At 43.2% G+C, this 27,899-nt stretch overlaps 1 protein-coding gene across 1 annotated transcript; it reads left to right on the top strand.

Annotated features, from left to right (window-relative positions):
* The first annotated feature begins 705 nt into the window (after window positions 1–705).
* On the top strand, window positions 706–26,260 carry CPN1 (carboxypeptidase N subunit 1). The gene is made up of 9 exons (XM_045854380.1): window positions 706–1,177; window positions 5,438–5,634; window positions 10,250–10,405; window positions 12,743–12,925; window positions 14,420–14,531; window positions 18,209–18,348; window positions 20,152–20,251; window positions 22,400–22,518; window positions 25,993–26,260. Exons 1-9 carry the CDS (start codon window positions 955–957, stop codon window positions 26,089–26,091), a joined length of 1,329 nt encoding a protein of 442 aa, XP_045710336.1. The 5' UTR covers window positions 706–954; the 3' UTR covers window positions 26,092–26,260.
* The last annotated feature ends 1,639 nt before the right edge of the window (window positions 26,261–27,899 follow it).

The following is a 27,899-nucleotide window of genomic DNA, read 5'->3' as shown; positions in this document are numbered from 1 at the left end:
GGCTTCTCTTTTCGTTTTCACAGTGGTATCTGTTGAAAGATTTTTGAGGAGAAACAGGACAAGGCAGAGCTGTGCTTCAGAAAGACAAGGTCATGAGTTGGATTCCGGTCAGGGCACGTGCCTGGGTTGCAGGTCAGTCTAGGATGAGGCGTGAATGAGAGGCAACCAATTGATGTTTCTCCCTCACATTGGTGTTTATCTCCCCCTCTCTTTTTCCCTCTTTTCTGCTCTAAAGATAAATAAATACAATTAAAAACAAACAAAGAAGCCCTGGCTGGTGTAGCTCAGTGGATTGAGTGCGGGCTGCAAACCAAAGTGTCACAGGTTCAATTCCCAGTCAGGACACATGCCTGGGTTGCAGGCCATGGCCCCCAGCAACCGCGCATTGATGTTTCTCTCTCTCTCTCTGTCTCCCTCCCTTCCCTCTCTAAAAATAAATAAATAAAATCTAGAAAAACAAACAAACAAACAGAGTCTGCAGCAGTATGTGTGATGGATGGGAAGGGACAGAGAGCTCTATTTTAATACGTTTCTTTAACTTGTAACATAGGGAACAGGCATAGGCCAAGTTTCTCAAAATTCTTTGGGAATCAAAGGGTTATAAGCAGCTATTTATTGAAGCCTGTTTACAGTGCAGTTAATCAGTAAACCCGAATCAGTGAAATTACCCAATCTGGGGAAGTGCAAAAACCCTTCAAAAGGTTTTCCTGCATTCGGCAAGACAGAGAAATGAGGCAGGCAAGGTGGGCGACTATTCCAGAGCTGCATAAATAATCTCCAGCTTTGGATGGGACAGTTCCGAGCATCCTTCCCAGGTGCCATCACACCGGTGTTCACTGGCGTGAAACTGGGAAGAGCTGGTTCCCAGCCCTTGGATCTTGACTGGTGAAGAAGACAGGTTTAGGGGAGAGGCAGGACTCCTTTCAGTGGTTCTCTCTGTAAAAGCCCTGTGAGATGTCAGGCCTGCTCTCAGTCTTCCTCCACCTCCTCCTTCTCTTCAAGTTGGTTGCCGCCGTGACCTTTCGCCACCACCGCTATGAGGACCTCGTGCGGACGCTGTACAAGGTGCACAACGCGTGCCCCTACATCACGCGGCTCTACAGCATCGGGCGCAGCGTGGAGGGGAGGCACCTCTACGTGCTGGAATTCAGCGACCAGCCTGGATTCCACGAGCTCTGTAAGCCCCGAGCAGTTCTTGGAGTGTCTGGGGCAGGACCCTTGCCTACAAATGCAGGAATTGGGGTGGTTTGTGGGGAGGTCTGCGGACCCCTCCACCTGTAAAGTATCACCCCTTCCTCAGCCGGTGCCAACTAATTTTCCCCGCTTAGCTCTCCAACAGCCCTGCCTCTGGGGAGCTTCAGTCCCAATTCAGTCTCCAGTTCCTTCCCCTCTTTGGGGTTCTGGTTGCCCAAGACCTTAATGGTAGGATGAACTTCCTTCCCTGCTCCCAGCTGTCCCTTTCCTTTCCTCCCATTACCCTGTCCTTTACTAGCCTTGCTAGTCTTCTCTCTTTCTCTGCCCAAGGCCTCAGGAGACATGAACAGAAACCCTTAGCCCCTCTAATTCTGTCAGGAAACTTAGAAGGGTTTAGGAATATCTCTTTGGGGAATGACAGTGAGAAAGAGTACGGCATCTGGGAGAGGGTATTAGTTTTGTTCATTGGGTTATTTTTTGTTAGTTTGTTTCTATTATAAAAAGCATTGGATGTTTGGATTAAAGCTAGAAGTTAGAGATGGGAAAAAAACAAAAAAACTCACTCATAATCTCACCACTGACAGATGACTATTGTTAACATGTTGCTATATATTCTTCCATACTTTTTTCCTATAGTTAAACCCCGCCTTATACACAAATAATTTATTGTATAAAATTGGAGTCATACTATGACTGCATTTCTCATTTCACAGTCTTTTTTATTTATTGATTTTTTTTTTTTAGATAGAGAGAGGAAGGGGTTGGGGAGAGAGAGATTTGTTGTTCCACTTGTTTATGCATTCATTGGTTGCTTTTTGGATGTGCCCGGACCAGAGATCAAACCTGCAACCTTGGCATATCAGGATGATGCTCTAACCAACTGAGCTACTCAGTTAGGGTCCTCATTTCATAGTCTTGTACAAATGATGTCCATGTTTGTAAATGTAGATCTATATCACCATTGTTGGCTGTATAGCACTCCATTGCATGGTTGCATTTAACTGTGCATTTTTGCTGGACATTTGTTTCTAATTTCTTACTGCTTTACTTACAGCAATTGTGACATTGAAGTTATGTCAGTTCCTCCTTCAAACTGTCCACCTCAAATCTCTTCCCTGCTCCACTCCTATACCTTCCACCCTAGCCCAAACTTCATCACGACCTGCCTAACCTGGGAGTCCAACCTGCAGTCTGCCGGCCTCATGCAGCCCAGGGAGGCTGTGAATGTGGCCCAACACAAAATTGTAAATTTACTTAAAATATTATGAGATTTTTTGTGTGACTACATGTTGCAATGTATTTAATGTGTGGCCCAAGACAACTCTCCTTCCAGTGTGGTGCAGAGAAGCCAAAAGGTTAGACACCTCTGGAAACAATTGCACTAGGCTCCTAACTGACTTCCTAACTCCTACCTGCCACCACTCTAAGCCTTCCACTTAGCACAGAGATGCCAGGGTAATTTCTCTAAATACTGATATAATCTTCTTACCTCCCCCATCCCCCCACTTAAAAACCTTCAATGACAGTTCTACACGAGGTGGATTCTGTCCAAGACAGCTTCAGAATATCACATGGCCAGTGGGGAGAGAGGGAGGGTGGTGGGAAGTGGCTCAGGAAAGGCGGAGTCAGTGGTTAAGTGAGGATAAGGGCCCTGCTTTGAAGCCTTACCAGTATTGCAAGTGCCTGCTTTTACTCATGTTGTGTGTTCATTGTGGAAGGTGCTAATGGACATTGTGGGGTTAGCGCCTCCTTACTCCATGCCCCATTCTGGGAGCCCCCTCTACTTTCTAGCATTCGAACCTTTCTTGAGACTTTTTCGTTTAGGGTCGTCTTTCCTCTGATACCTATCACTTAGCCATTCATCCATTTATTCCTTTCATTTATTTGTTATTCATTCCACAAATATTATTGATTATCTACTATATGCAAGCACTTTTGTAGACTCTCAATATACAACAGAGAATAAATCAAAGACCTCGCCTTCAGGGCCTTAATTCCAGCTGGATAAGACTGGCAATAAATGGGTAAATAAGTAAATAAATATATTGTATTGATGAAAATAAGTGCTATAGGGAAAAAAAATAAACCAGGAAAGGAAGAGAACGTCATGGAGTACTGTGGATTGAATAGGGGAGAGGTCACTGCTACTTAGGAAAAGCTTCTTTGTCCAGGTGATATTTGAGCACATCATGGTCAAGAAGTTGATAATAGGAAGGAAAACGCTACAGGCAGAGAAAAGTGCAGGAGCTCAGCCTATGTGAGGAGTAGCGAGAGGGCCCCTGCAGCTCCAGCAGAATGGATGGAGGGAGAGAGAGCAAGAGACAGCTCAGGGCAGTACGGTCAGGGAAACCAGGAAGGAGAAGATGGAGTAGGGCCTTACAGGCTTTTGTAAAAATTTTGGCTTTTCCTCTGAGTGAAGTGAGAAACCACTGGAGGGTTTTAAGCAGAACAGTGACATGATCTGACACCAACAGCGTAAAGACCTCTCAGAGTGGGGTGAGCAGGCTACAGCCCTAGGGCCAGTTATCTGTTTTGGTAAGTGAAGTTGCTTTGAAACACAGTCCCGCCTCTTTGTTTTTGTACTGTCTATGGCTGCTTTTGCTTCAAGAGCTGGGTAGCTGTGACGGAGACAATACAACCCACAAATCCCAAGTATTTACTGTCTGGCCCTTTACAGAAAAAGTTTGCAGACCCCTGACTCGGGAGAATATACTTTAATGGGGCTGCACTGATGCAAGGAGTACAAGTAGGAAATGAAATAATCCTAGTGTGAGAGGGCGGGTCTTAAACCAAAATGACAGCTGTGGTTGTTATGAGAAGCAGTCATAGTCTGCAAATATTGAAAGTAGAGACAAAAGAATTTGACATTGAGCACCTACTAAGTGCAAAGCATTATGCTAGTTTCTATAGGGCAGTAGTTGCCAACTTTTGGATTCCACAGAAGTTAAAAAATATATTTTTAGTAAATAAGAGAGCTTGGAGGGGACTAAAATATATTTACCAAATTTTATTTTACTGAACAAGGATGTTGAAAATACTACCTGCCATCTGCTATCAACACCTTTTCCTACAAGAAGGGATATTTTAACACCAAGAAAAGTAAGAAAGACACAATCTAACACTAAAGACTCTACACTACAGAAAATTCACTACACGATTCTTGTGGGTTATAGGCATTTTATTGGGAAAGACTGCTGTAGGTATACTAAGATAAATAACAATGAATCATGTCCTAAGGAAAATTTAAAATTATATATAGTAAAAAAATAAAACATGCCAAATTGGGTAAAATTCAGAGTAGAAAGTGTTAAGTACCATAAAAGGGAAGTGCAATAGCAAGTTCACTCCCAGCAGGGGGAGCCCAGGATGGCTTCCCAGAGCCTACAAGGACGCAGAGGAGAATTTGGAATAGGGAGATGAAGACGTCCAGAATCAGAAAAATCATGGAGGCAGGACGGTGGGTAGAAGGGAAATCGCGGAGGGTGGAAGATAAATCACTTGGCCAGAGCTTTTCTCCTTTCTTTTAAAAGGGGGCAAATATGATTTTCTTGAAGTGGTTCCGGAGGCTCTTTTCATGACCTCAGTTCTTACTTGAACTGAGCGGTTAACACTGATTGCCGAAGATGAAGGAATGAGACATAGTTAGATTCCTTCCTACTGTGTGCCTCAAAACACAATATTCTCAGATATTAAGGAGAGATTTTAGTTTTCTAAGTAGCCGGAAAATTAAGTTTTCAATCAAGATGATTAGAAACTGTTGTGCTATAACCTAGAGAATTTTACGCGAGCAGGTGTTGGGAACATACCACCCTTCTAAAAAGATTGCCTCTGAGAAGCAGCGAACGACTGTAAACGCTCCCTGAGCTTTGGCTTCTATCGGATTAATTGGCTAGGTGACTTCTGACAAGTTAACCTCATCCCTCCCCAGTTCCCTCACCCTGAGGCTAATAATAACTACTGATTTTCGGTGAAGATTAGTAATGAGTATAAATACCTAGGACATGGTAGAGGTTCAATGAGTGGTAGTCATTACTATCCCTGGCATGGATTTTCATAGCATTCGTAATTGCAATTTTCTAAAGGGGCTCAGGGATTTTTGCAAAAGACCCAAATGAAGCATGAGATTTTCTTCGATTCCCTATTGAAAAAGAGGGAAAAGGCCCCTTTGCAAGGTTAGGAGTCAATGGCACTCGCAAGCTTTCCCCACTTTTTATCATTCTGCATGTCTTTCTCACGCTTGCAGTGGAACCTGAAGTCAAGTACGTGGGGAACATGCACGGCAACGAGGTGCTGGGCCGCGAGCTGCTGCTGCAGCTGTCGGAGTTCCTGTGCGAGGAGTTCCGGAACGGGAACCAGCGCATCGTCCAGCTGGTCCAGGGCATGCGCCTTCACATCCTGCCGTCCATGAACCCGGATGGCTACGAGGTGGCTGCCGCCCAGGTACTGAACCATACAGAGAATAAAGCCATCTTAAGGAATAAAATAAAGCCCAGTAGACAGTGTCCTCACTGTTCCACTGTAAGTATGAATTAGAAAAATAAATCCAATAGAAATATAATGAGGTAAGAAGACCCAACCCTGTACAATGAATGTGGGCTCTCTCTGAACTTCACTTCCCTCAGCATCTTTCTAGCTGAACTCCTGGTTTCATTGAGAAGGCCAGTGAGGCAGTATTTTGACAACACTTTGTAAACTGGGAAACCTATTCGTGTAGGAAGAGATATTGCAAAATAGAGCTCCTTCCCTGAACTTTCAGCCTCAATCCCTAAATGCTCCGCTTCCTCCCACAACACACTTACATTTGCATTTTGAAGCAGGAAGGAGATAGCGGAGAGATGAAGCTTCTTCCAGAACTGCAGAGTGAGGAACTCTAGATTCTTCGTACTATTTTTCTGTAGGTCTTTTTCCTTTGCTGCTATAGTTCTCTGCTACCCGGACTTTCAATTCTTTATTTTAGAGTTGCATGTGCAGGGGAGACAGAAAGAAACAAATGTCTATGGGCTTTTACTTTATTTATTAACATGAATTTAAAATGTCAGTGTGCCTAGCTCTAAAGCAGTGATTCTTTTGTGGCTGTGTGTTGGAATTGTAAGTGAATATTTTGAAATACACATTCCCAGATTCATTTTCTTCCCTTCTTGCAACTGAATTAGAATATTCAAGGGTGAAGCTTTACACAATGAATAGGTTCCTTTAAAAGGTATGTTTAAACCTGATTTGTTTTGGGGGGGAGGGGTATAAATTAAAGTATTTTTCCATTTAAAAATGTTTATTTGGGGTAGTCATTTTTTTAAATTTTTACAACTAGACTTCACTGCTGTAGTTAAAATATTTTTAATTTTACTGTGGTAAAAACACTCGAGATGAGATCTACCGTCTTGACAAAATTTTAGGTGCTCAATACAGCATAGTCAACTCCAGGTGCAATGTGGTACAGCAGGTCCCCAGCACTTACACCTCCCGCTCAGCCAAACGCCTGTCATTCAGCCGTTCCCCCTGCCTCCTCCCCATAGCCCCTGGCAGCCACCCTCCACTCTCTGATTCCATGGGTCTGACCACACTGTCTCTGTGCTTCCATGACCCAGGAGTATTTTAAACAGACTTGAGGGTAGGGTTGGGGGCTGAGTAGAGGCAGGGGTGGAATGGAGCCAAGATACTGAACTCAACACATATTTGACCCTTGCTAGCTCACAACTTCTGCTGACATGACTTAAAAAAATGAAGAAACAGAACTTCGTCCCTCTGCTGGAAATCAGAGAGGTGCCTGAAGGCTTGAGTTTCCAAAAGAGCTGGAAAATGTGAAATAGGTCAGGGGAGGGCACCCCAGCCTGCCGGCTCTCCTTCTCTGGCCTGTCCCTGTGTTGCAGTGGGGAAACTGCAGGAGCACGCAGACGTGTTCATATCTCTTGTGGGAGGAGGCAGGGGTGGGGGCAGGTGGGGAAACCCCTGCCAGCCCACTACATCCTATATGTAGCTCTGGGGAGCCAGTCCTTTCTGCTCACCTGCTCTGTGCTTGCTCAGAGGGAGCAGGTTTTGAACCTGAATCAAAGAGGACCCATCAGGTTCTCACACTCCCAGAACTACCCGCCACACCCAGAGGAAAGCTGTCTGCATGGTTACACGGGGAAGAGCCCGCCTAGCCATCCAACTTTAAAGCCAACTGGGGGTAAAGCAGAATAATGCCCCCTCCTGCTCCATCAAAGATGTCCAAGTCCTGACCCCTGGAACCTGTGAATATGTCATCATGTTACATGATGGCAAGGGGGAACTACGGTTGCAGGTGGAAGTAAGCTGCTAATCAACTGACTTTAACATATCCTGGGCTATTTGGGTGGGGCCGTTGTAATTGATCGAAAGTCCTTTCGATGTGTAAGAAGGAGGCAGAAGGTCGGAGTTGGAGAGATTTGAAGGTGTCGAGCTGCTGCCTTTGAAGATTAAAAGGATCATGAGCGAAGGAGTGTGAGCGGCCTCCAGATGCTGGAACAGATTCCTCTAAAACCTGTGGGAGAAACACAGCCGTCGTAACACCTTGATTTCAGTCCTGTGAGACCCATTTCAGTCTCCTGCTCTCCCAAACTCCAAAAGATAATGAACTTGTGCTGTTGTAAGCCACCCAGTTTGTGGTAATTTGTTACAGCAGTAATGGAAAACTAACACACCACCAACCCTGTTTATGGGAACCTTCTGTTGGGGAATTCCTTACCTGTCTGCCTAACTACTGACCCAGTGTAGGTGGTCATACTGATAGGTAAATTAAATATCTGTTAATATGAACAGGTAAGAGCTAGTTGATACAAATAGGCAAGTAGTGAAAAACCCCTAGAAGCGTAAGAAAAAGTCATTATCTCATAGAAGTGAAAAATCAAACTCCAAGCTAAAAAATCAGATAAGTGTTTTTCACTGGACAGAATTGATGTAGAAAATATAAGGTAACTTCAAAAATATTATGTCGTCAATGATATCTAAGAATACAATATGAGCAGGACCCCTTGACAAATGAGGAAATCTGAGAAAAATAAAGACTTCTTAGGGCCCTGGCTGGCGTAGCTCAGTGTCCCAGGTTCGATTCCCAGCCAGGGTACATTCCTGGGTTGCAGGCCAGAACCCCCAGCAACCGCACATTGATGTTTCTCTCTCTCTCTCTCTATCTCCCTCCCTTCCCTCTCTAAAAATAAATAAATAAAATCTTAAAAAAAAAGTAATGTTCTAAATTAAGGAAAAGACAAATTGAAAAAAAAAAAGGCTTCTTAGGAAAATATGAGACTGGTAGGATGTGTGAGTTTTTAGCCTCTCAGCATCAAACCAGCTGCCCTACTTCTGGGCACGGCCGCAGACGGGGCTCCACTCTCCCGGGGCACAGGGCTACGGAGGGCGCTGCTCCCCTGCTCCAGTGGAGCTTCCGTTTTGCAAGGGACTGTGAACATGTCTCTATTCCACTGCTTTATATATTTTACTTATTTATATAAGCATCTGTCTCCCTGTATATACTAGGAATTCTTAGAATGCTGGAATCATGTCTCATTATCTTTCCTCAGTGTCTGTCAGAGGCTCTATCGGAGATGGACTTGAGTAAATAAAAATGCTGGTTAACTAAATGGGCGAGTGAGTGAATGAATGAATGAATGAATGAATACATGGCCAAATAAATGGTAACAGTTGAAGTGTGAGCAGAGAAATTTGAAGTGTAAGCATGAGGTTGATATTACTCAGAAGAAAGATAAGCAAGGATACTAAGTTTTAAAAAGTGGCGGTGGGGTTTTCCTGGTGTAGCCACTTTGGAAAAAAGTTTAGCTATTTCTGAAAAAGTTAAACATAGGCTTACCTTATAACCCAGCAGTTCCACTACCAGGTGTCTACCCAAGAGAAATGAAAACATACGCCCACACAAAGACTTGTACGTGAATGTTCACAGCAGCATTATCCACAATAGCCAAAAAAGTGGAAGCAACTCAGATGTCCATGTACTGGGTTGAAATAGTATCCTCCCAAATTCATGTCTACCTGGAATCTGTGATTGTGACCGTATTTGGATATAGGGTTTTGCATATGTAATCAAGTTAAGATAAAGTCATACTGGATTAGGGTGGACCCTAAATCAAATATGCTTGTTGTCCTTATAAGAAGAAAGAAACTTATACAGAGATACAAACAGATGGAGGAGAAGGCCACACAAAGATGGAAGCGAAACTAGAGTGATTTATCTGCAAGCTAGGGAGCACCACGGATTTCTGGCAGCCACCAGAGGCTAGGAGAGATAAAGAAGGATCTTCCCTAGAATGTTTAATGAGCACGGACCTGCCAATACATTGATTTCGAGCTTCTAGCTTCCAGAATTGTGGGAGAACAAATTTCTGTTGTTACAAGCCATCTAGTTTGTGGTAACTTGTTACGGCAGCCCTAGAAACTAATAGTCTATTACCTGGAAAATGGATAAACAACATGGGATAAATTCATACAATGAAACTCTTCATCAATAAAAAGGAAGGAAGTGCTGATATTTGCTACAATGTGGAAGAACCCTGAAAACATTGTCAAAAAAGCCAAACACATACTATATGGTCCCACATATGTGACATGTCCAGAAAAGGCAAACCTACAGAGACCAGTGATTTCCTAGGGCTGGAGTAAAAATGAGGAGTGGCTGTAAGTGGGCCTGAGGTTTCTTTTTAGAGTGATAGAAATGTTCTCCAATTAGATTGTGGTGAAGGTTGTACAACTCTGTCGGCATCCCAGAATTCATTGAATCGTAGACTTCAAATGAGTGAATTTTATGGCATATAAGTTATATCTCAATAAAGTCATTTTAAAAAAATAGAGGTCCTCCTTATCCTGAAACACCCTATTCTTGTTAGAGCTTCTCCAGAATCTGTGCCTCCAGCACTTGGTCTACAGGAAACTTGAACCATACCACTGAGTCTTTGGATAAGTTAAAGAGAAAAATGCTGTATCATTGGATGATAGATTAAGCTAATACCTAAAAAGAACTATACAGTGTTCTTCAAATTTAGGATTCAGTCTGGAACTTTCACTTTTCATCTCTCCTTTCTTCCCCTAGGACTCAAACATTTCTAAAAACTTGGTTGGCAGGAACAACGCAAATGGAGTGGACCTGAACCGCAACTTCCCCGACCTCAATACCTACATCTACTACAATGAGAAGTACGGAGGCCCCAACCACCACCTGCCCCTTCCAGACAACTGGAAAAATCAGGTATGAAGAGAAATTTGCATAAAGAAATAGGAAAATTAGCATCTGGACTTTCTTCTGGCAATTTTCAGATCAACTACCTAAGCAAGAATTAGGCATCAACCCTACTCCATATCAATGTGTCCAGAGCAATAATAACTGTGTCTTATGCCTCCCTGTATTTATTCCCTCCCCCAGTGTAGGACCCCCCATGGGGCGCCTGCTCACAAGATGTTTGGTGTTCGTGGCCGTGGTAGTGAGGGAGGTGAAAGCAGTATCATACAGTTGCGCAGTATTTTGTAAAATTCTTTTTTAGCCAGCATTTCAGTTGATTATCAGTGCTATCTATCCTTGTTTTATAGATGCTATGCTTATAAAAATAACTTAAATTCACACAGCTATAATTGATGGAATCAGGGTTAAAACCCCGGTCTTCTGAATCCTAATCAATGTTCTTTCTGCTGCACTGAACTGTTGACAAAGACCTCCGGGATTCTATAGAGAAATCTCTCTTACATGCAAACTACATGCTCATCAATTAACTATAGAAAGTTCAGAGTCTCCCCCTTATGTACAGTTTTTCCTCTTCCGTTTCTACATGAGCTGAACTACTCTACCGTACTCTCATGTCCCTTACTCTCCCAGTCAGACGATCCTGTTCGCTGTTCCCCTGCCTTTCTCCTCGGGAGACCTCTAATGTCACCCCGGTAAGGTGACTGGTTTTGTCCTACCAGTGGGCCTGCTCCCGAGAATAACCACTGTCATCCTGAGAGCATCCCCACCACCCTGTTTTTCACACTGTGTGGGACAGTTTTAAACATTCTCTTTGTGAATATCTGGACTTACAGACGGGGGAGAGAAAGATAACACAGGTGTAAGGCTTTCTATTGGGAGTTTTCTAGACAGAATTGTCTCCGTTGGAAATGAAGCAAAAGTCACGCTGATGTGTTTAGGTTTCAGAGAGCAGCTATGCTCTTGGCTCAAGTACATACTAAATCAAAAGAACTTTGTACTAGTCAGCATAGCCGGTCAGAACGATGCTCTGATTTATTAATTTATTGAAGTAAAATAAGCTCAAAGAGCCAAAAATAATTAGACTCCTACTGCTCCTCTGTCTGAATCTTAGAAGATCAAAAAGAGAATGAGGAGTAAGTCTTCATTGCACCCGGTGGGACAGGCTTGAGGGAGAGGAATAGTGAGAAGCTGGCTTTGTTCGGATGGAGAGAGGCTTAGGACATGGAGAAAGGATTGCTTCAAAGGGGTGAGTCCTGGTCACAGAGTAGGACTGGTGTCTTTGGTGTTACACCCATTCTGACTGGGTACAACTCAACCATATTCATCGACTTCCTCTTGGGATGGAAAAGATGGGGCCATCACAGCTGACCCTTGGTCTGGGAGGAGCCATTAACACAGTAACACCACGCAACCTCCAAACACCCTAAGAGGAGGAAAAACACTGAAGACTGTAAATCGTTTACTTCTAATGCAAGTCCAAGTGGACTCATAGCTTTCCTGAAGCACCATCACTCACTAGCACTGTAATGTGAATCAAAATGGCGGAATTTCACTACTTAGCCAAAATTGACCCATATTATAGTATTTCTAATCCACAAAATGTGAGTATGGACACATATTGACATTGCAGTAGATGCGCTGGGGAAAGGAATAGGTTGAAAACTGTTACTGCAAAACAGCATTTTCCACAGTTATTTATCAGAGCTCTAAATTTCAGCAAAGGTGCCTCAGAAGCCACGGAAGCAGTGCAGTGGGTAAGTTGGAGAATGCTTTCCCAGGGGCCAGAGATGCCAAGCTTGGGCTTCTCTCTCTCTCTCTCTCTCTCTCTCTCTCTCTCTCTCTCTCTCTCTCTCTCTCTCTCCCCCCCTCTCTTCACTCCCCCCCATAGATCTTATTCCTTAGGTCAGTTTTGGGTTCACAACACAATTGAGTGGAAAGTACAGAGACTTCCCCTATACTGCCTGCTTCCCATCATCAACATCCAGCACCATAGTGGTGTGTTACAAGAGATGAACCTGCGTTGACTCATCCTTATTACACAAAGCCTGTCATTTACATTAGCGGTCATTCTATGGGCTTGGACAAATGTATCATGACATGTATCATGCACAATGGTTTCACTGTCCTCAATGCTCTCTTTTCATCTGTTTTATGCATTAGGATTACACATAAGATTTCATTTTGAAAAAGGGTTCCATCCCCTTAATTTTTAAAACCATCATGCAAAAGATAAAAATTTCCCCATCCACACTTCTCATGTCTGGTAAGACCTGTCTTATTCAGATGTGCTATCTCCTCAGGCCACTTCCCAACAAACTTTTTCTAGTGGCTCTCATCTCTCCTCAGGTGGAACCCGAGACCCGAGCCGTGATCCAGTGGATACGCTCCTTCAACTTTGTCCTGTCAGCCAACCTCCACGGAGGGGCAGTGGTGGCCAATTACCCATATGACAAGTCTCTGGAGCAGCGGGTCCGAGGTTCCCGCCGTGCTGCCAGCACCCCCACTCCTGACGACAAGCTTTTCCAGAAGGTATGCAGAATGGGGGCTCTTCCAGCTGGCAACTCGGGGCTCAGGAGAGGAACACGGGCCAAGTCAGTGATGCAGGACCCTGTTATGCACCAGTCCACAGAAAGTAATGGAAACACCGCTTGCTCATCAGGAGCTTACAGTCTAGTAAATGACATTTTGTTTTGAGTGATAAGCCAAAAATTCATGAAAAAGTAAATGTATAGAAAAACTTTTACAATCACCACAGTGTAAAAACGTTCTTAAGCTAATGACTAGCAAGAAATATGCCAAGAGACGGATTGTGCTGGTGGTAAGCAAGCGGCATTATATGTGATTTGGGGGGCTCTGATTTGCAATTTTATGGTGGTAAGGCTATGTTAGTGGAAAATGTACATACATACACATGCACATACAAATATTTACATGATAGGTCAAACAGCAATAGAATAAAATGAACAGATTATTTTATAGTTAATATATTATTAGCAACATGTAATTTATATAAATAATTACTACAATAACATTAATTATAAATTAACCACTAAATGAATTGCAGAGAGAATAATACCAGTTGTTGCTTTGCAAAGCATGCACATTTCATTTTGTTCACTGTTAAAAACAGTAATGACAGGGAATTAATAGACATTCTAAATATGTTCCTCTCTGCCCCACACACAACTCACACCCCCAAAACACAGTTCTTTCTCTAGTGAAGGCCTATTGCCCTTGCTCCTTTCTTTTACAAAACTTTGCTACAAAATATCCCACTTAGAAGAAGATTGAGAAGTACAAATTGCCAGTTATAAAAATAGTCACAGGGATGTACAGCATAGGGAATATGGTCAATAATATTTTAATAACCATGTGTGGGGTCAGATGAGTACTAGACTTACCAGGGTGTTCACTTCATAAGGTATATAAATGTCTCATCATTATGTTACATATTTTGTAATATATTATTACATATAATATAATAGATTATATTACATATAATATAATATATTGTTACCAATAATTATTATCAATATGTTAATAACCATTACATAATGATATATTAGTGATATTAATAGTATATTATAATATGACATGTAATTATATGTGATATAGTACATATATTATATGTAATATGTACTGTGTTATATATTATTTGAAATATAATATTGCATGTCAACTATAATTTAAAAATAAATTTGAATAATACAAATAAGTAAATTTTTTTAAAAAGAAGATGGTACACCTAACAAGGAGTTTATATATCATCTAGTGCCACCTCTCTATTTGTACTTAAAGAAATTTAGTCCCAAGACAGTGGAAAAATCAGAATACAGGTTTCTCAACTCTACTCTAGTACATACACACACACCCATCTCTGTCTTTGCTGGTATCTTCTTTCACTAAAGCAAATAATCAGTTGTTTACACCTAGTGGGGTTTCTTGGCTTTACCCTCCTTCTGAGTATGAACATTGCCATGAGTTGGGAACACACAAGGTCATTTCTGCCCACTTTCCCTACAGCTGGCCAAGGTCTACTCCTATGCACATGGATGGATGTACCATGGTGGGAACTGCGGGGACTACTTCCAGGACGGCATCACCAATGGGGCCTCCTGGTATTCTCTCAGCAAGGGTAAGGGGAGGTCTGGGCACACAGCACTGCTGCCTGAAGTAGGGTGGGGCTCATTTCTCCTTCTGAATTATCTTTTTTTCCTCAGAGAAATGACAAGAATACTATAGCATTTTGCATTCAAGTAGAGATCTGAAAATGACAGTCTTAAGCTAGTATTAATGGCATTTTGTAGTTTAAGAAAATGACAGGGACACCTTGTGGCCTTTTAGAACTGGTGGTTTACAAGGAATGTTGGGACATGGGAGGGAAATAATGTAGTCAAGTGGTTAAGTGTGGGCTTCAGGGGTACTTTGGGTTGAAACCCCGGCTTGCCCATTTACCAGCTATGTGGCTTCAGGCTAATTACATAACTTCTCTGAGCTTTGGTTTCCTTATCTGTACATTAAGAATAACAATACTTGCCCCATCAATTTGGTGTAAGTATTGGATAAAATAAAAAAGCATTTGAAGATGCCCGATATAAATGTTAGGTTGTTTTTAACCAGCATAGGGTTGTGCCTCACATAAAAACAGGTGAACAGAGGAGCTGGCCAGGACAAGAGCAGCTCTTCTGGTGTATGCTCTGTACCCTGCCTGCCCATCTCCCATAAGCAGGAGTTTGCCTGGATATTGGCCACTGATATTGGCCAACTTTTTGTAACAGGTGCTTGCACACATTAGCACAAACCTCCAGTAAGAGGCTTCTCTCTCTACTCCCTGGGCTCTCCCCATCACGGGGAGTTGATATAGAATCTCTGTTTATGAGGATACTATCAGTAGAGGAAACCTAAGATACAGAAGAGGCTGAAGCAGGAAGCTGGGATCTCTTAGGAATCCATTTTACCAGTTGTCTTTTCCTCTCCTCTCAGATCCGACCTGGCCAGAGCCCAGGCAGCAGAAAGCTTATATCCTAGTGAGGACTGAGCTGATAGCTGGCCCTGTAGAGACTGAGGGGGAGGAAGCTGGGGGAGTCACCATGGACAGGGAAAGTGGCTGAAAATTCACTTCAACACAAAGCAAGAGGATGTTGTTGAACTTCCTTTAGTTTGCCTTAAGAAAGCAATAGTTCTTTCCCCAAAATATAAAATATCAAATATACTTTTTCAAATTATACTTGTTCCTTCCTTTCTATCATCCTCTGGGAAAGCATGGCCCATGCCTCCACTGGGAATCATTGCCCCAAATTAAACTCATACAATTTCAAGGTCATTAAGTTCACTAAAACAATTGTTCCAACAGTGTGGTCCCTGGCCAGCATCATCAGCATTGCCTAGTACTCATTAGAAAAGCAAATTTGGGGGCCCCACCCCATACCTACTGAATCAGAAACTCTGGGGCTAAAGCCTAGTGACCTGTATTTGGCTGGAAGATGCAGCCTTCTAGATGATTCTGATGCTGAGAGAGAAGAGACATAACAGTGTGCAGTTGTTTTCCAACTTTTTGTAACAGGTGCTTGCACACATTAGCTCAGAGAGCAGGTGAAAGTTGAGTAAATAGGTATTTTTTCAAGTTACTGCCATTTTATTGTGGAGAGAATAAATATACATGGAAAACAATTACAGAACAACAAATAATGTACAAAATAGTGTCACATACTATGACTATGTGGTGGATCACTAAATAATCAGAGTTTTCTAAGTTTCCATCAGTTGCCAGAATTTTATTTATTTTTAAATATATTTTCTTGATTATGTTATTACAATTGTCTGATTCCCCCCGCCCCCTTTATTCCTCTCCACCCTGCACACTGCCTCCCACCTGCACTGCCCGCCTTTAGTTCATGTCCATGGGTCATACATATAAGCTATTTGGCTTCTACCTTTCCTATACTATTTTTACTTCCCTCTGTCTATTTTCTACCTACTATTTATGCTACTTATTCTCTATACCTTTTCTGCCTCTCTCCCCCTCCCACTCCCCTGATGATAACCCTCCTTGTGCTCTCTGTTTCTGTGATTCTATTCCTGTTCTAGTTATTTGCTTAGTTTGTTTTTGTTTTTGTTTTAGGTTCAGTTGTTAATAACTATGAGTTTGTTGTCATTTTACTGTTCATATTTTTTATCTTCTTTTTCTTCGATAAGTCCCTTGAATATTTCATAGAATAAGGGTTTGATGATGATGAATTCCTTTAATTTGGCCTTATCTGGGAAGCACTTTATCTGTCCTTCCATTCTAAATGATAGCTTTGCTGGATAGAGTAATCTTGGATATAGGTCCATGTTTTTCATGGTTTTGAATACTTCTTTCCAACCCCTTCTTGCCTGCAAGGTTTCTTTTGAGAAATCAGCTGACAGTCTGATGGGAACTCCTTTGTAGGTAACTGTCTCCTTATCTCTTGCTGGTTCTAGAATTCTCTCCTTCATTTTTATCTTGGGTAATGTAATTATGATGTGCCTTGGTGTGTTCCTCCTTGGGTCCAAGTTCTTTGGGACTCTCTGAGCTTCCTGGACTTCCTGGAAGTTTATTTCCTTTGCCAGATTGGGGAAGTTCTCCATTATTTTTTCAAATAAGTTTTCAATTTGTTGCTCTTCCTCTTCTCCTTCTGGTACCCCTATGAATCAGATGTTGGAACATTTAAAGATGTCCCAGAGGTTCCTAAGCCTCTCCTCATTTTTTTTGACTTCTTGTTTCTTCATTGTGTTCCGGTTGAATGTTATATCTTCCTTCTGGTCCAAACCGTTGGTTCGAGTCCCAGTTTCCTTCTCATCACTGTTGGTTCCCTGTACATTTTTTTTTTATTTCCCTTAGCATAGCCTTCATTTTTTTCCTCTATTTTACAACCATACTCAACCAGTTCTGTAAGCATCCTGATTGCCAGTGTTTTGAACTGTGCATCTGATAGGTTGGCTATTTCTTCATCGCTTAGTTGTATTTTTCCTGGAGCTTTGATCTGTTCTTTTATTTGGGCCATTTTTTTTGTTCAGTTGCCAGAATTTTAAAACTAAAAGATTTAACATAGAAGTGTGGATTTCCATCTTAACTTGATAAATTAGATATAGGGGTTTTCCTGTGACCCCTCACAGTAGGGGACCTGTTTTCCTACAGGGTATAAATGGATAATTTTTTTACCCAAATAAATTTGTGATATAAACACCATTCTAATAATCAGAAACACGCTTTAAAATAATTAACCCAATTGCATAATATAGGAGATAGAAGCAAGCCAGCATTTAATGGAGGCAAAATATAGCTGCCTTCTGCTTTATCAGGTTCCTGTGTCCTTGGATGACTATTTTTCAGGTTAGTGTTGTGTTCTTGAGTAGGAGGGATGTGAAAGCAAGATATTTGTCTCATCTCTAACCTCCCAGGCCTGAAGGACATCACGGTCCAAAAAGGAAATCTGCCCCCCAGAAAGCAGTGCGTGTGCATAGTCTAATGCTAAAGCATCACCAATGAGCAGACTTTGGACATGCTAATGGAGACAAGATGTGAATTTAAGTCATTAAATGAAAAAAAAAGTTGAGTGTAGAGATGACAAAAATGGGCATTTATGAAGAGAGAAAACTGGAACAATAGAAAGACATGTGATCTGGGATATTGGGGAAAGATGTCATGGAGGGGAAATAAGTGGAGATCAAGAGTAGAATAGAAGGTAATGAAGTGTGTATGGAGAAATTGTGATTAAAGAGAGTTGAGATGGGGCATCGATTGCATGGGAACCTGGCTGTAAAAATCAGCCACTGCTCTCTTTCCCCTAGGAATGCAAGACTTTAATTATCTCCATACCAACTGCTTTGAGATCACCTTGGAATTGAGTTGTGACAAATTTCCCAACGAAGACAGGTTACAGCATGAGTGGCTGGGTAATCGGGAGGCCCTAATCCAATTCTTGGAACAGGTAAAGTTGAATTCTTTAACCTTCATGGTTATAGAAGGAGAAGACTTGCCCAGTGGTAGGTAAGGTTTTCTGTGTGGCTCAGGTCTGACTTGTGCTCTGACCCATCAATCAATCTGGGCTGCTTCTACCAATGGCATGTGTGCATTCAACATTATCGAGCATAACTATCTGTCAGAAACTGGACAACATCCTGGGGATTATGAATATAAACAAATATCTGTCCATATGGAGTTTATATTCTAGTCCGAAAAGATAGACAGACAATAAACAAAGTAATAAATTGTATGAACTGTTAAATACTATGAAGAAGGCCAAACAGAGGAACTGATATTTAAACAGACTTAGAGGAGGTAAGGAAGAGAGCCATGCACATATCTAGAGAAAAGGTGTTCCTCATTGAGGACACAAAAGCAACTGCAAGGCCAACAACACACACATGAAAGATGCTCAACATCGCCAGTCATTAGGGAACCACAAATCAAAACCACAGTGAGATACCACCTCACACCGGTTAGGATGGCTGCTATTAAAAAACAAGCCCTGACTGCTGTGGCTCAGTTGGTTGGGCACCGTCCCACAAAGTGAAAGGTAGCTGGTACAATTCCTGGTTATGGTGCATGCCTGGGTTATGGGTTTAGTCCCCAGTTAGGGCACATGCAAAAGGCAACCAATTGATGTATCTCTCTCACTTCAATGTTTCTCTCCCTCTCTTTCTCCCTCCCTTCCCCTCTCCCTAAAAATAAATAAATGAAATATTTTAAAATGATAGAAAATAACAAATATTGGCAAGGATGTGGAGAATTGGAACCCTTGTACATTATTGGTGGAGATGTAAAATGGTACAGATGCTATGAAAAACAGTACTACAGTTCCTCAGAAAATTAAAAATAGAATTCTTGCATGAGCCAACAACCTACTTCTAGGTGTATACCCCCCAAACCGAAAGCAGAACTCCAAAGAGATATTTTTTTCATAGTGGCAGCATTCACAAAAGCCAACAGATGGAAACAATCCAAGTATTCAACAAGAGATAAATGGATAAACAAAATATAATATATATATATTATGGAATATTATTTTTTCTTTAAAAAGAAGGAAGTTCTGCCACATGCTACAATATAAATAAACCCCGTGGACATTACACCAAGTGAAATAAGCCAATCACAAAAGGAGAAATACCCTATAATTTTACTTATACAACGTACCAAGAGTACTCAGATTCATAGACAGAAAGTAGAATGGTAGTTGCCTGGGTCTGAGGAGAGAAGGAAATGAGACTTATATAACGGGTAGAGAGTTTTAGGTGTTTTTTTTTAATTTAATCTTTATTGTATTTTTAGAGTTTCAGTTTTGCAGGATGAGAAAGTTCTGGAGATTGGTTATACAACAATATGAATATACTGAACACTACTGAACTGTATACTTAAAATGGTTAAAATAGTACATTGCACATTGTGTGTATTTTATCACAGGACACCAGTGTGGCAGGAATACCCACAGGAGGATGGGACAGGGTAGCAGGCTGGGGCGAGCTCAGTCAGCTGAGCAAGGCTGTGGCTTTATAGACCATGGTAAAAAAACAAAAACAAATAAACTGTAGCTTTTGCTCTGAGTTGTGTTTTGAGTAGACCGATGACATGATTTGACTTAGATTTTAATAGGATCATTCTGGCCAATTCAGGGGTTATTAGGACAATCTGTGCGAAAATCAAATGTAAAAGCACATGAGACAGGGCTGTGGGGACCCTAATACACTGTGTACTGTTCTATGGTCATAGTTCCACTGTAACTTTTTTCCTACAGGTACACCATGGCATCAAGGGGATGGTGCTTGATGAGAATAATAATAATGTCCCTGAGGCTGTCATTTCTGTCAGTGGGATTAACCATGATGTCACTTCAAGTAGGTGGCCATTACCCAGTGGGGTAAGAAGGAAGCTTCCACTCCCTCTTCTTGTTCAGCCTAATCAGGAGGCCAAATCATAGCCAATGAGATTAGCAGGGACACCAAGGCCACTGCGGGGTCGGGGACTGGAGGGAGGAAGGGTAATAGAAATGGGAGCATCAAATGAAGAGGCAAGGACCAGGAAGATGCAAATGCAACATCCCTCTCAGCATTCAGGAGCCACTTCCTCATATCCCTTTGTTAGGGGTGTTTTCTGGGTTTAAAGTTACTATGAAGTTGGGTAGAAAGAAAGGGACTGTAAAACGGATGTTTAGACTTGTCCCTGCCCCAGCGCCTCACTATACCTGCATTCAGGGCCAGGTTAGCAAGATGCATTGTGTGAACTTGTTGCAGAGCAAGACTGACAGAACCTCTTAGAATGGTGCAGAATATCTCATGGCACAACGGTGCTGCAAACTGCCCCTGCCCAGTTTGATCATACATGATCGTAGGGGTTTCTGATTGTTTTGTTAAAGTAAAGCAGTAGCTACCAATGGTTAGGGGCAGTGAGATCTGCCTGCCTCCCTCCCACAACCTTGAGACCAGCATGGCTCAGCCCCGTTCGACCACACCAAGCAAGCATCTTACAGTTCAGTCTGTTTAAACTAGAGGAAATCTCAGCGTGAAGGAGATAACTTATGTTCAAGATGACCCCAACACATCTTGCATGAAAGATTCATTGAAGGCAAAGGCAGTGTATTCTAAAGGCAAAATTCTGTAGCCTCACAGTTAACTATCAGACTACTGGCTGGACCCAGGACTGTTGAGGGACCAAAACTCAGGCATCCCTAAGAGCTTCAGGGCTGCTAGATTCTTACCCCTTATTCACACAAGGATAGGGAATGACTCTGAAACATCTAGCCAATCAACATATATTGAATACCACTAATTTCACCAATAAGGGCCCATTTCTAATACCCATGTGCCAAATTAATAAATTGTTCATTTCCACATTGAAAAAACTCATTGCTAGCATTCATTATACCACCTAGCAAAGCATCTAGTGTTGATTAGAAATAAGGATAGCTGAAGCCCTCATAATAGCCGTATCCAGAATCGGGCCTTTCCGACACACCACTATGTACTACTCCTGCATGTGAGCCCAGTTAAGATAACGACAGCCCTGGGCTGTCCAACATATGCATAATAAGATACTGCTTTTGCTAAAGTATTTAAAGTGAATTACAGGCATTTCATAGGGGGCAGAAAAGAGACTTTCTCATGATGTATTGTCTGTCTTGCTCTTAATTGCATTTTATTTCAATTATTCATTGCTGTATACTTGAAAGAAATTTAAAGATACGATCACAGTTGATTCAAAAGAGATGTGATGTCATTAGCCAAAACACTCCATGCCTGCCACAGAGAAATGGGCCTCCTTTTGAATTTTATTTTCCCTTTTTGAAGGTGATGGAAGGAGTATTAAACATGGGATTCTCAAACTCAGACCTTTATCGGTCATTTAGCCCAGCCCTCCCACTCAGTGTAAGGTCACACCTATGCGACGCCCCTGGGACAGCAGGTTGTCCACCCCAGGGTTGCCACGCCCACTAGTGCAGGCGGGGCCGCTTCCCCAGGGCCCCTCGTTCACTCTCCACGCGAGGCCTCCCAGGGCTGTAAAGCAGCTGCCCATTTCTTCTTCAGAAGCTCTCTGTGCCACAGTAGTTTCTGTTTCTGTCGAGCAAAATCTTCCTCCTGGCAACTTAACCCAGAAGTTCTGATGCTTATTTCCTTAAGTACACTTTTCCTCACAGTAACTTTTCAAACATTGAAACAGCCGTCTCATGGATTCCCTTTACCAGGCAAAAACATTTATAGACAGTCAACCTTTTTCCTGGTGACCCTTCACTGGACATGAGTTTTAAAGGTACAGGGTCTAGAACTAAAGCAATATCCTCCGTGCAGAGCACTGTGAAACTCCTACTCCTCCGGAGCTGAGGCCCACTTTTCTGTCATGTAAAATAGCCTGTGATGGTTTTAGATCTTAGCCAGTTTCGTCACACTATTAAGAAAAATTAAGCGTGTGGTCAGCTAAACCCCCCGGGTTATTTTTCATATAAAGGTACTATTTGGGGCAGTTTCTAATCATATTCCTGTAACTTTTAGGTAACCAGGGCGATTACTTCCGGCTGCTGCTTCCGGGCACCTACACTGTCACTGCCTCAGCACCTGGGTTCGACCCAGAGACCGTGATTGTGACCGTGGATCCTGGGGAACCCAAACTGGTGAGTTAGGCTGACCTTTGCAATGAAGGTCACTTACACAAAGTCACAACCAGTTGCATAGTTCTCATCTTTGCCAGTTTTCCTTCTTTCATCATAAAAAAATTCATTGCTCTCATATGCTAATCTTTCTTTGTCACTTTCCTATTATATCCTTCACCACTTCCCTTTGACTTTTCGTTTTCTTCTGTTGAACATAGCATAGTGATTGCATAGCACCGTCTGCTTCTAAATCCAGCTCCTGTGTCCATGGACCATAGATAAATTACCCAACTGCTCTCATCCTCAGCTTCTTCCTCTGTAAACTGGTGATGACAGTACCTCCTGCACAAGAGGCTGAGATGAGAGAGTGCACAGAGAGCATGCAGTACAGCGACTGGTGCATAGAAAGCGCCCAACAAACATTTGTGACATCCCAGGGACCTTGTCCAGACACGCAGGCTCCCTCCCATGTGTTGCATTCTTCTGTGCCATCAGCAAGGGCTACCACCAGATGGCACTCTGCCCCCTCTGGTGCCCCATGTACCCAGACCGCTTACTTCCCACTCAGCTCAGCCAAGAACCAGCTGCTGTCCCATAATCAGCTCTCCACGGCTATCTTTACAGGAGAAGCAAAGAACTTTTTTCATCTACCACCTGGACCTTTTTTTTCTGATGAGGTTTTATTACTTGCAGAGGGGTGGGGTGCCATCCTTCTTGGCTGCTGCCGTCCTGATGGCTGCAAGGACATTGCTCTCTTCTGGGCATGGGTGTGTGTCCCCACTCTTTTCTGAATGAATTTCAGGGCCCTCTTGTCCTTAGAGACCTGGACTGGCTCCATGGCCTGTGGCTCATAGGGGAGAAAACTACACACCTCTCAGATCACCTCCCTCATGATCTTGGCGTGCTTGGTGAGGCTTGCTCATGTTCTCGGTCACCTCGGGGCTCTTGGTGAGGCCCAAGGCTGTGGGGCCGCACAGAGCGGGGCTGCTGCTCCTCCATGGCTGCCGCGGCGGAACCAGCCTGCACCTTTGGGGCTTTGGTCATATTAGATTAGCATCTCAGAGCTGAAGAGGCTCAGTGATTATAGGCTGTAATCCTCAGATTTCTCAAACAAGGAAAGGATAACAAGATAGTCCTGTGTAATGAGCATCTACAGACCTGCCTCCTTACAAGTCAGCTCTGCCCTAGGGCCACCTCACTCTGTCCGGCTTCTTCTCTGTACAACCCGAGAGCTTAGCAGACCCTCCCTCTTTCCCTGTTAACTCAATAAGGTCAAGTAGCTTGTCTTTACAAATACAGCTATAGGCAGGATTTTTAAATTTTTTATTATTACTTTTAAAGATTTTATTTATTTACTTTTAGAGAGAGGGAAGAGAGTGCGAAAGAAAAGGAGAGAAACCTGGGAGAGATACATTGATTGGTTGCCTCTCACACACCCGCAACCGTGGACCTGGCCCACAACCCAGTCACGTGCCCTGACTGGGAATCGAACCAGTGACCTTTCGATTCACAGGCTGGTGCTCAATCCACTGAGCCACACCAGGCAGGGCTAGGTAGGATTTTTTTAAAACTACTTATTGAACAGTTACTATGTATCAGACACTATATGAGAGCTTTCCAGAACTGCCTCATGTAACCTTTACCACAACCCTGTAAGGTAGACATAAGTATCCCATCTGTGGCTAAGGAAACTGAAATTTTGAGAAGGCTAGAAACTTGTCCACTATTACAGAGAGTAAGCGGTGGGAGCCACTATTCGAATCTGTCAGGATTTCAAGGCTGTCTCATTAGCCAGCGTGTCATAGGGTCTCGTGCTGAGCTTATAACCTGTGTTCATAACCTGCCCCTTTTAACACAAGGATCAGAGTAAAGAATTTTTTAAATCCTTTTTTTCTAGAGAGTTTCCGATTCTCCTCTCCCACTCCCTCCACTCCCATTTCCTGCACATTATAAATGACTTCCAGGAAGAGGCAGGAAGCAAAGGGTAACTCTTCCATTTGCAGCCCATGCCCTGGTCCCTGTTTCCCAACAACATATTCTCTTTCCCTTTCTTCTTGCGATGCCCCCTGTTCCTCATCTTCCCTAAAACCCAATGACGGTTAAGCAGCTGCATGCAGGAGTCTTGCATTAAAGGAAGTCTGTTCAGTGCCAAATGCAACCAACTCCAAATCTTCTAGCTTAACATACTCTGCTTCAAAGTATTTCAAGTCCTTTGTCATATAGCCTTTACACAAATTAACATAACCCATTAGTGTATCAAATATAGTTCAAGGGAGAGGAAAATCTGTCTTTTGGATACTATTCACAGATACTATAACAACTAAGATTTCATCTGCTCATCACAGTAGAGTCTCTCTTCTAATTTTAAAGCAGAGATCCACCTGGCTGGGTGAAGAGAAAAGAAAAAGATCATTGACTAGAGGTTTTCATGTTACAATTAAGACTCTCTCAGATGCCTCCCAGAGTCCAGGGCTCTCCCCTTTGGTTTCCCCACAGCCTTCCAGATGTCACGGTCCTTTCATTTGCCTCTGTCCTTCCCCCATTTTGTTCGTTCTCCCTCTCTCTCCACCCCCATCCCCTCTGTCTCTCTCTCCTAGTTCCCTGTGTTACTATAGGAGATAGTAATGCCAGCGCCATGGGCTCTGACTTCCCCTGCTTTAGGGAACTAGCAGAAAAGCTGGCTGTGGATTTTTCTGGAAGGGGCAAGAATAACCCCATGGAGAGCCCTCTTAGTGGCAGTTTTTTTAACTCCCAGCTGGCTTCAGCGGCTGGTACTGTTCCAAGGACTTGAAAGGCGAGGATGCCTCAGGGGAGTGTGGTTGGAACACGGAGCCGCTCCCTCTGTCTGTGCTTCCTGGGATGGTCCACGGCTCCCGCACCCCAGCCCACCCCAGCTTGTCTGTCGTTCAGTACCAGCTTTGCATCTGTGTGCCCCGCTGGAGGGAAAGTGGCAGTGTATTCCTGGAAATGATGCATTAATGCACACGGACATTTGGAACCTAAGAATCCACACGAATGATCAATGTCATCTCTCCCATCTATATGTCTGAATGATTATGAAAGAATGTTTAGTTCCAAGGGCCTGAGGCCGAAGCATGCCTGAGCATGACACCTGTGATTCACACAGTCAGCATCTGACAGATTGTTATGGCACCACAGTTCTTGTCCGAGGCAACGTTATTGGTGAAATCATGGTTTGAGGTGTAGATAATGTTTTTTTCTAATGCATGTAAAATAAATGGATATTAAGTTCCTCCAGACACACCCTATGTATCACCAGTGACTGTGCAGTACTTTTAGGGGAATATTGGCCAAGCCCATGTGCCACCAGCAGGGCTGCTCCGGGTCATTGCTGTGATCATTCTCCTCAGTCCCCAGCCCTCAGAACCTGCAACTCTGGTGAAACCGGGTCCAAACAGGTCTTCCCCGATTTCAACTGCAGGAAGTCGGAAACTGACTCCTCCACTCTCCTAGCTTCTTCTTCTTTTCTTCCAGGTTGATTTCCAACTCAAGAGAAGCACCCCTCAAGTAACTGAGTCCCCAAAACAGCACCTGGAGGCAGAGTCTGACCAAAGCAAGTACAGCCCTGGGTAGCCAGGTGAAAAGACAAGGAAATGGCAGCAGCAGAGTCGACAGCAATTCACGGCAGCCCAGGGAACACTTCGGAAAGGCTTTGGTCCTGCTCTCTGGTCAGATGAAGCTTTCTTTCTATTTTACTATCTGGGACATATTTAAATATAGACACATTCAGAACAATTCAGAATGGTCTCCATCTATTCCAGGGGTCAGCCCTCTCTGATAAAGTGGTACATAGCTTCAGCAGTGCTACAATTTTCTGATTGTGGGGAAACGGTGTAGGTGCTGAAGGCTCCATGCCAGTCCGAGCTGCATCCAGAGACTGCCTCCGACCAGCTGGCCACTCTGATGCCAATAGTCCAGCACAGAGTCTGAAATGCCATAGGTACTCAAGGAAGATTTCTGAATGAACAGCTGAAGTGCAGAGGTGACTCATTACTGACGTTGTCCCCATAGCAAGACCAGGTGACCACATTTGAAGTCCCAGAGGACCCTTTCAACAATAGCCAGTAGTTTCTTGATAAGAAAAGGCTTTCACACACAAACACGTAGTCCCACTGTTACCCATTTTTGTACATGGGCATTTTAAACAGCATGTGCCTTTTAACCCATTTTCTAGGTACGTAAGTGTAATGCAAATGCTCCCGTGGAATGCCTCTGCCCCACTCCATGTCAGCGATACACAGCGCCCTTGCTCAGTTCCCCAGAATGAACTCATTTGTTCTAAAAGTGTTAATGAGCACAGCACATGTTACTAACGGTTGTGAAGGGGTGTTTTACATCACACACCACAAAAATTCATAACCCCCTACTGGGGATGTTGGGGTTCCCAAGCCCCCTGTTCCCAGGGCTTGGTAGGGGTTTTTACCACACACCCTGTTTCAGGGCTTAGCCTCAGATAGGGTGGGATCCAGTTCCCCCTCTCGCTCTCACCTCCCCCAGCGCCCCAACCTCTAACTAACCCAGTCCTTTCCTAACATTGAGCAATTTAGCCTCTCTCAACAAATAGCCCTACCCATCGGAAAGCAGGTGCTCCACCAAGACAGCCTGCCCTCTGCGGGCAGCCGCCCAAGATTAGGATTAACACATGATTGATTTTTCTGTTACCTGAACAATCTGTCCAACTGTGGTCGAAAGGAAAGCAGATAGAAACATGTATTTCCCCCATTTGGAAAGGGTATTTTCTCCTGAGATAATTAACCCTTTCTCTACATTTTTTTTTCTTCCTTCCTAATTTGAATCCCATATTCCTTGATTCCTTTCTTCTTGTTACAAAGAAGCAGCTACTTGAGTGGGCTGTTTATAGTTCAGTGAAACTATCTGCCTAAGGCTGCCAGATACATTCGATTTTTCCAGATTGTCTGACTATCACTTATCTGTTTTCAGATCCCCTGGTACATAGTCACTTAGCAGAGCTAGTGCTTGCAAAGTATGGTCTGAGTGCTTTCCCTGGCACAGCCTCATTCATTCATCCATTCATTCCTACATTCTTCCATGGGACACTTACTGAGTCCTTGCTCTCAATAAATGCAGAGAATACAAAGAAAAGTAGATACAGCCAGTGATCTCAGGGCAGCTAGGGTCTATTTGGGAGGACAAATAGGTGGTTACACTCACTGTCGTAATTGCTATGATTCAGTAAACTCTGGGCGCGGAGGGGGGACAGGGAGCTCTTGGAAGGGCCCTGCTATCAGCTTGGGAAGACCAGGAAAGGCCTCTCAGAGCTAGTGAAGTCGAAGATGGGATACAGGAGGTCAGATAAAGAGGCTGTGGCCAGGTGGAAGGAAACAGGGGAGCAAGGGTTTGGCCGAGGAGACTGCAGGAGC

This window comes from Phyllostomus hastatus, unplaced genomic scaffold (genome assembly GCF_019186645.2).
Source record: "Phyllostomus hastatus isolate PE091 unplaced genomic scaffold, TTU_PhHast_1.1 phas_scaffold_1066, whole genome shotgun sequence".
NCBI lineage: Eukaryota > Metazoa > Chordata > Mammalia > Chiroptera > Phyllostomidae > Phyllostomus > Phyllostomus hastatus.
This window is presented reverse-complemented; position numbering and strand designations above follow the sequence as displayed.

Excerpts from the sequence above, each read along its gene's own strand:
- CPN1 (XM_045854380.1), top strand. The coding sequence starts at position 955 with ATGTCAGGCCTGCTCTCAGTCTTCCTCCACCTCCTCCTTCTCTTCAAG. Across the intron at positions 10,406-12,742 it reads CAGACAACTGGAAAAATCAG|GTGGAACCCGAGACCCGAGC; the intron begins GTATGAAGAGAA and ends ATCTCTCCTCAG. Across the intron at positions 12,926-14,419 it reads ACGACAAGCTTTTCCAGAAG|CTGGCCAAGGTCTACTCCTA; the intron begins GTATGCAGAATG and ends CTTTCCCTACAG.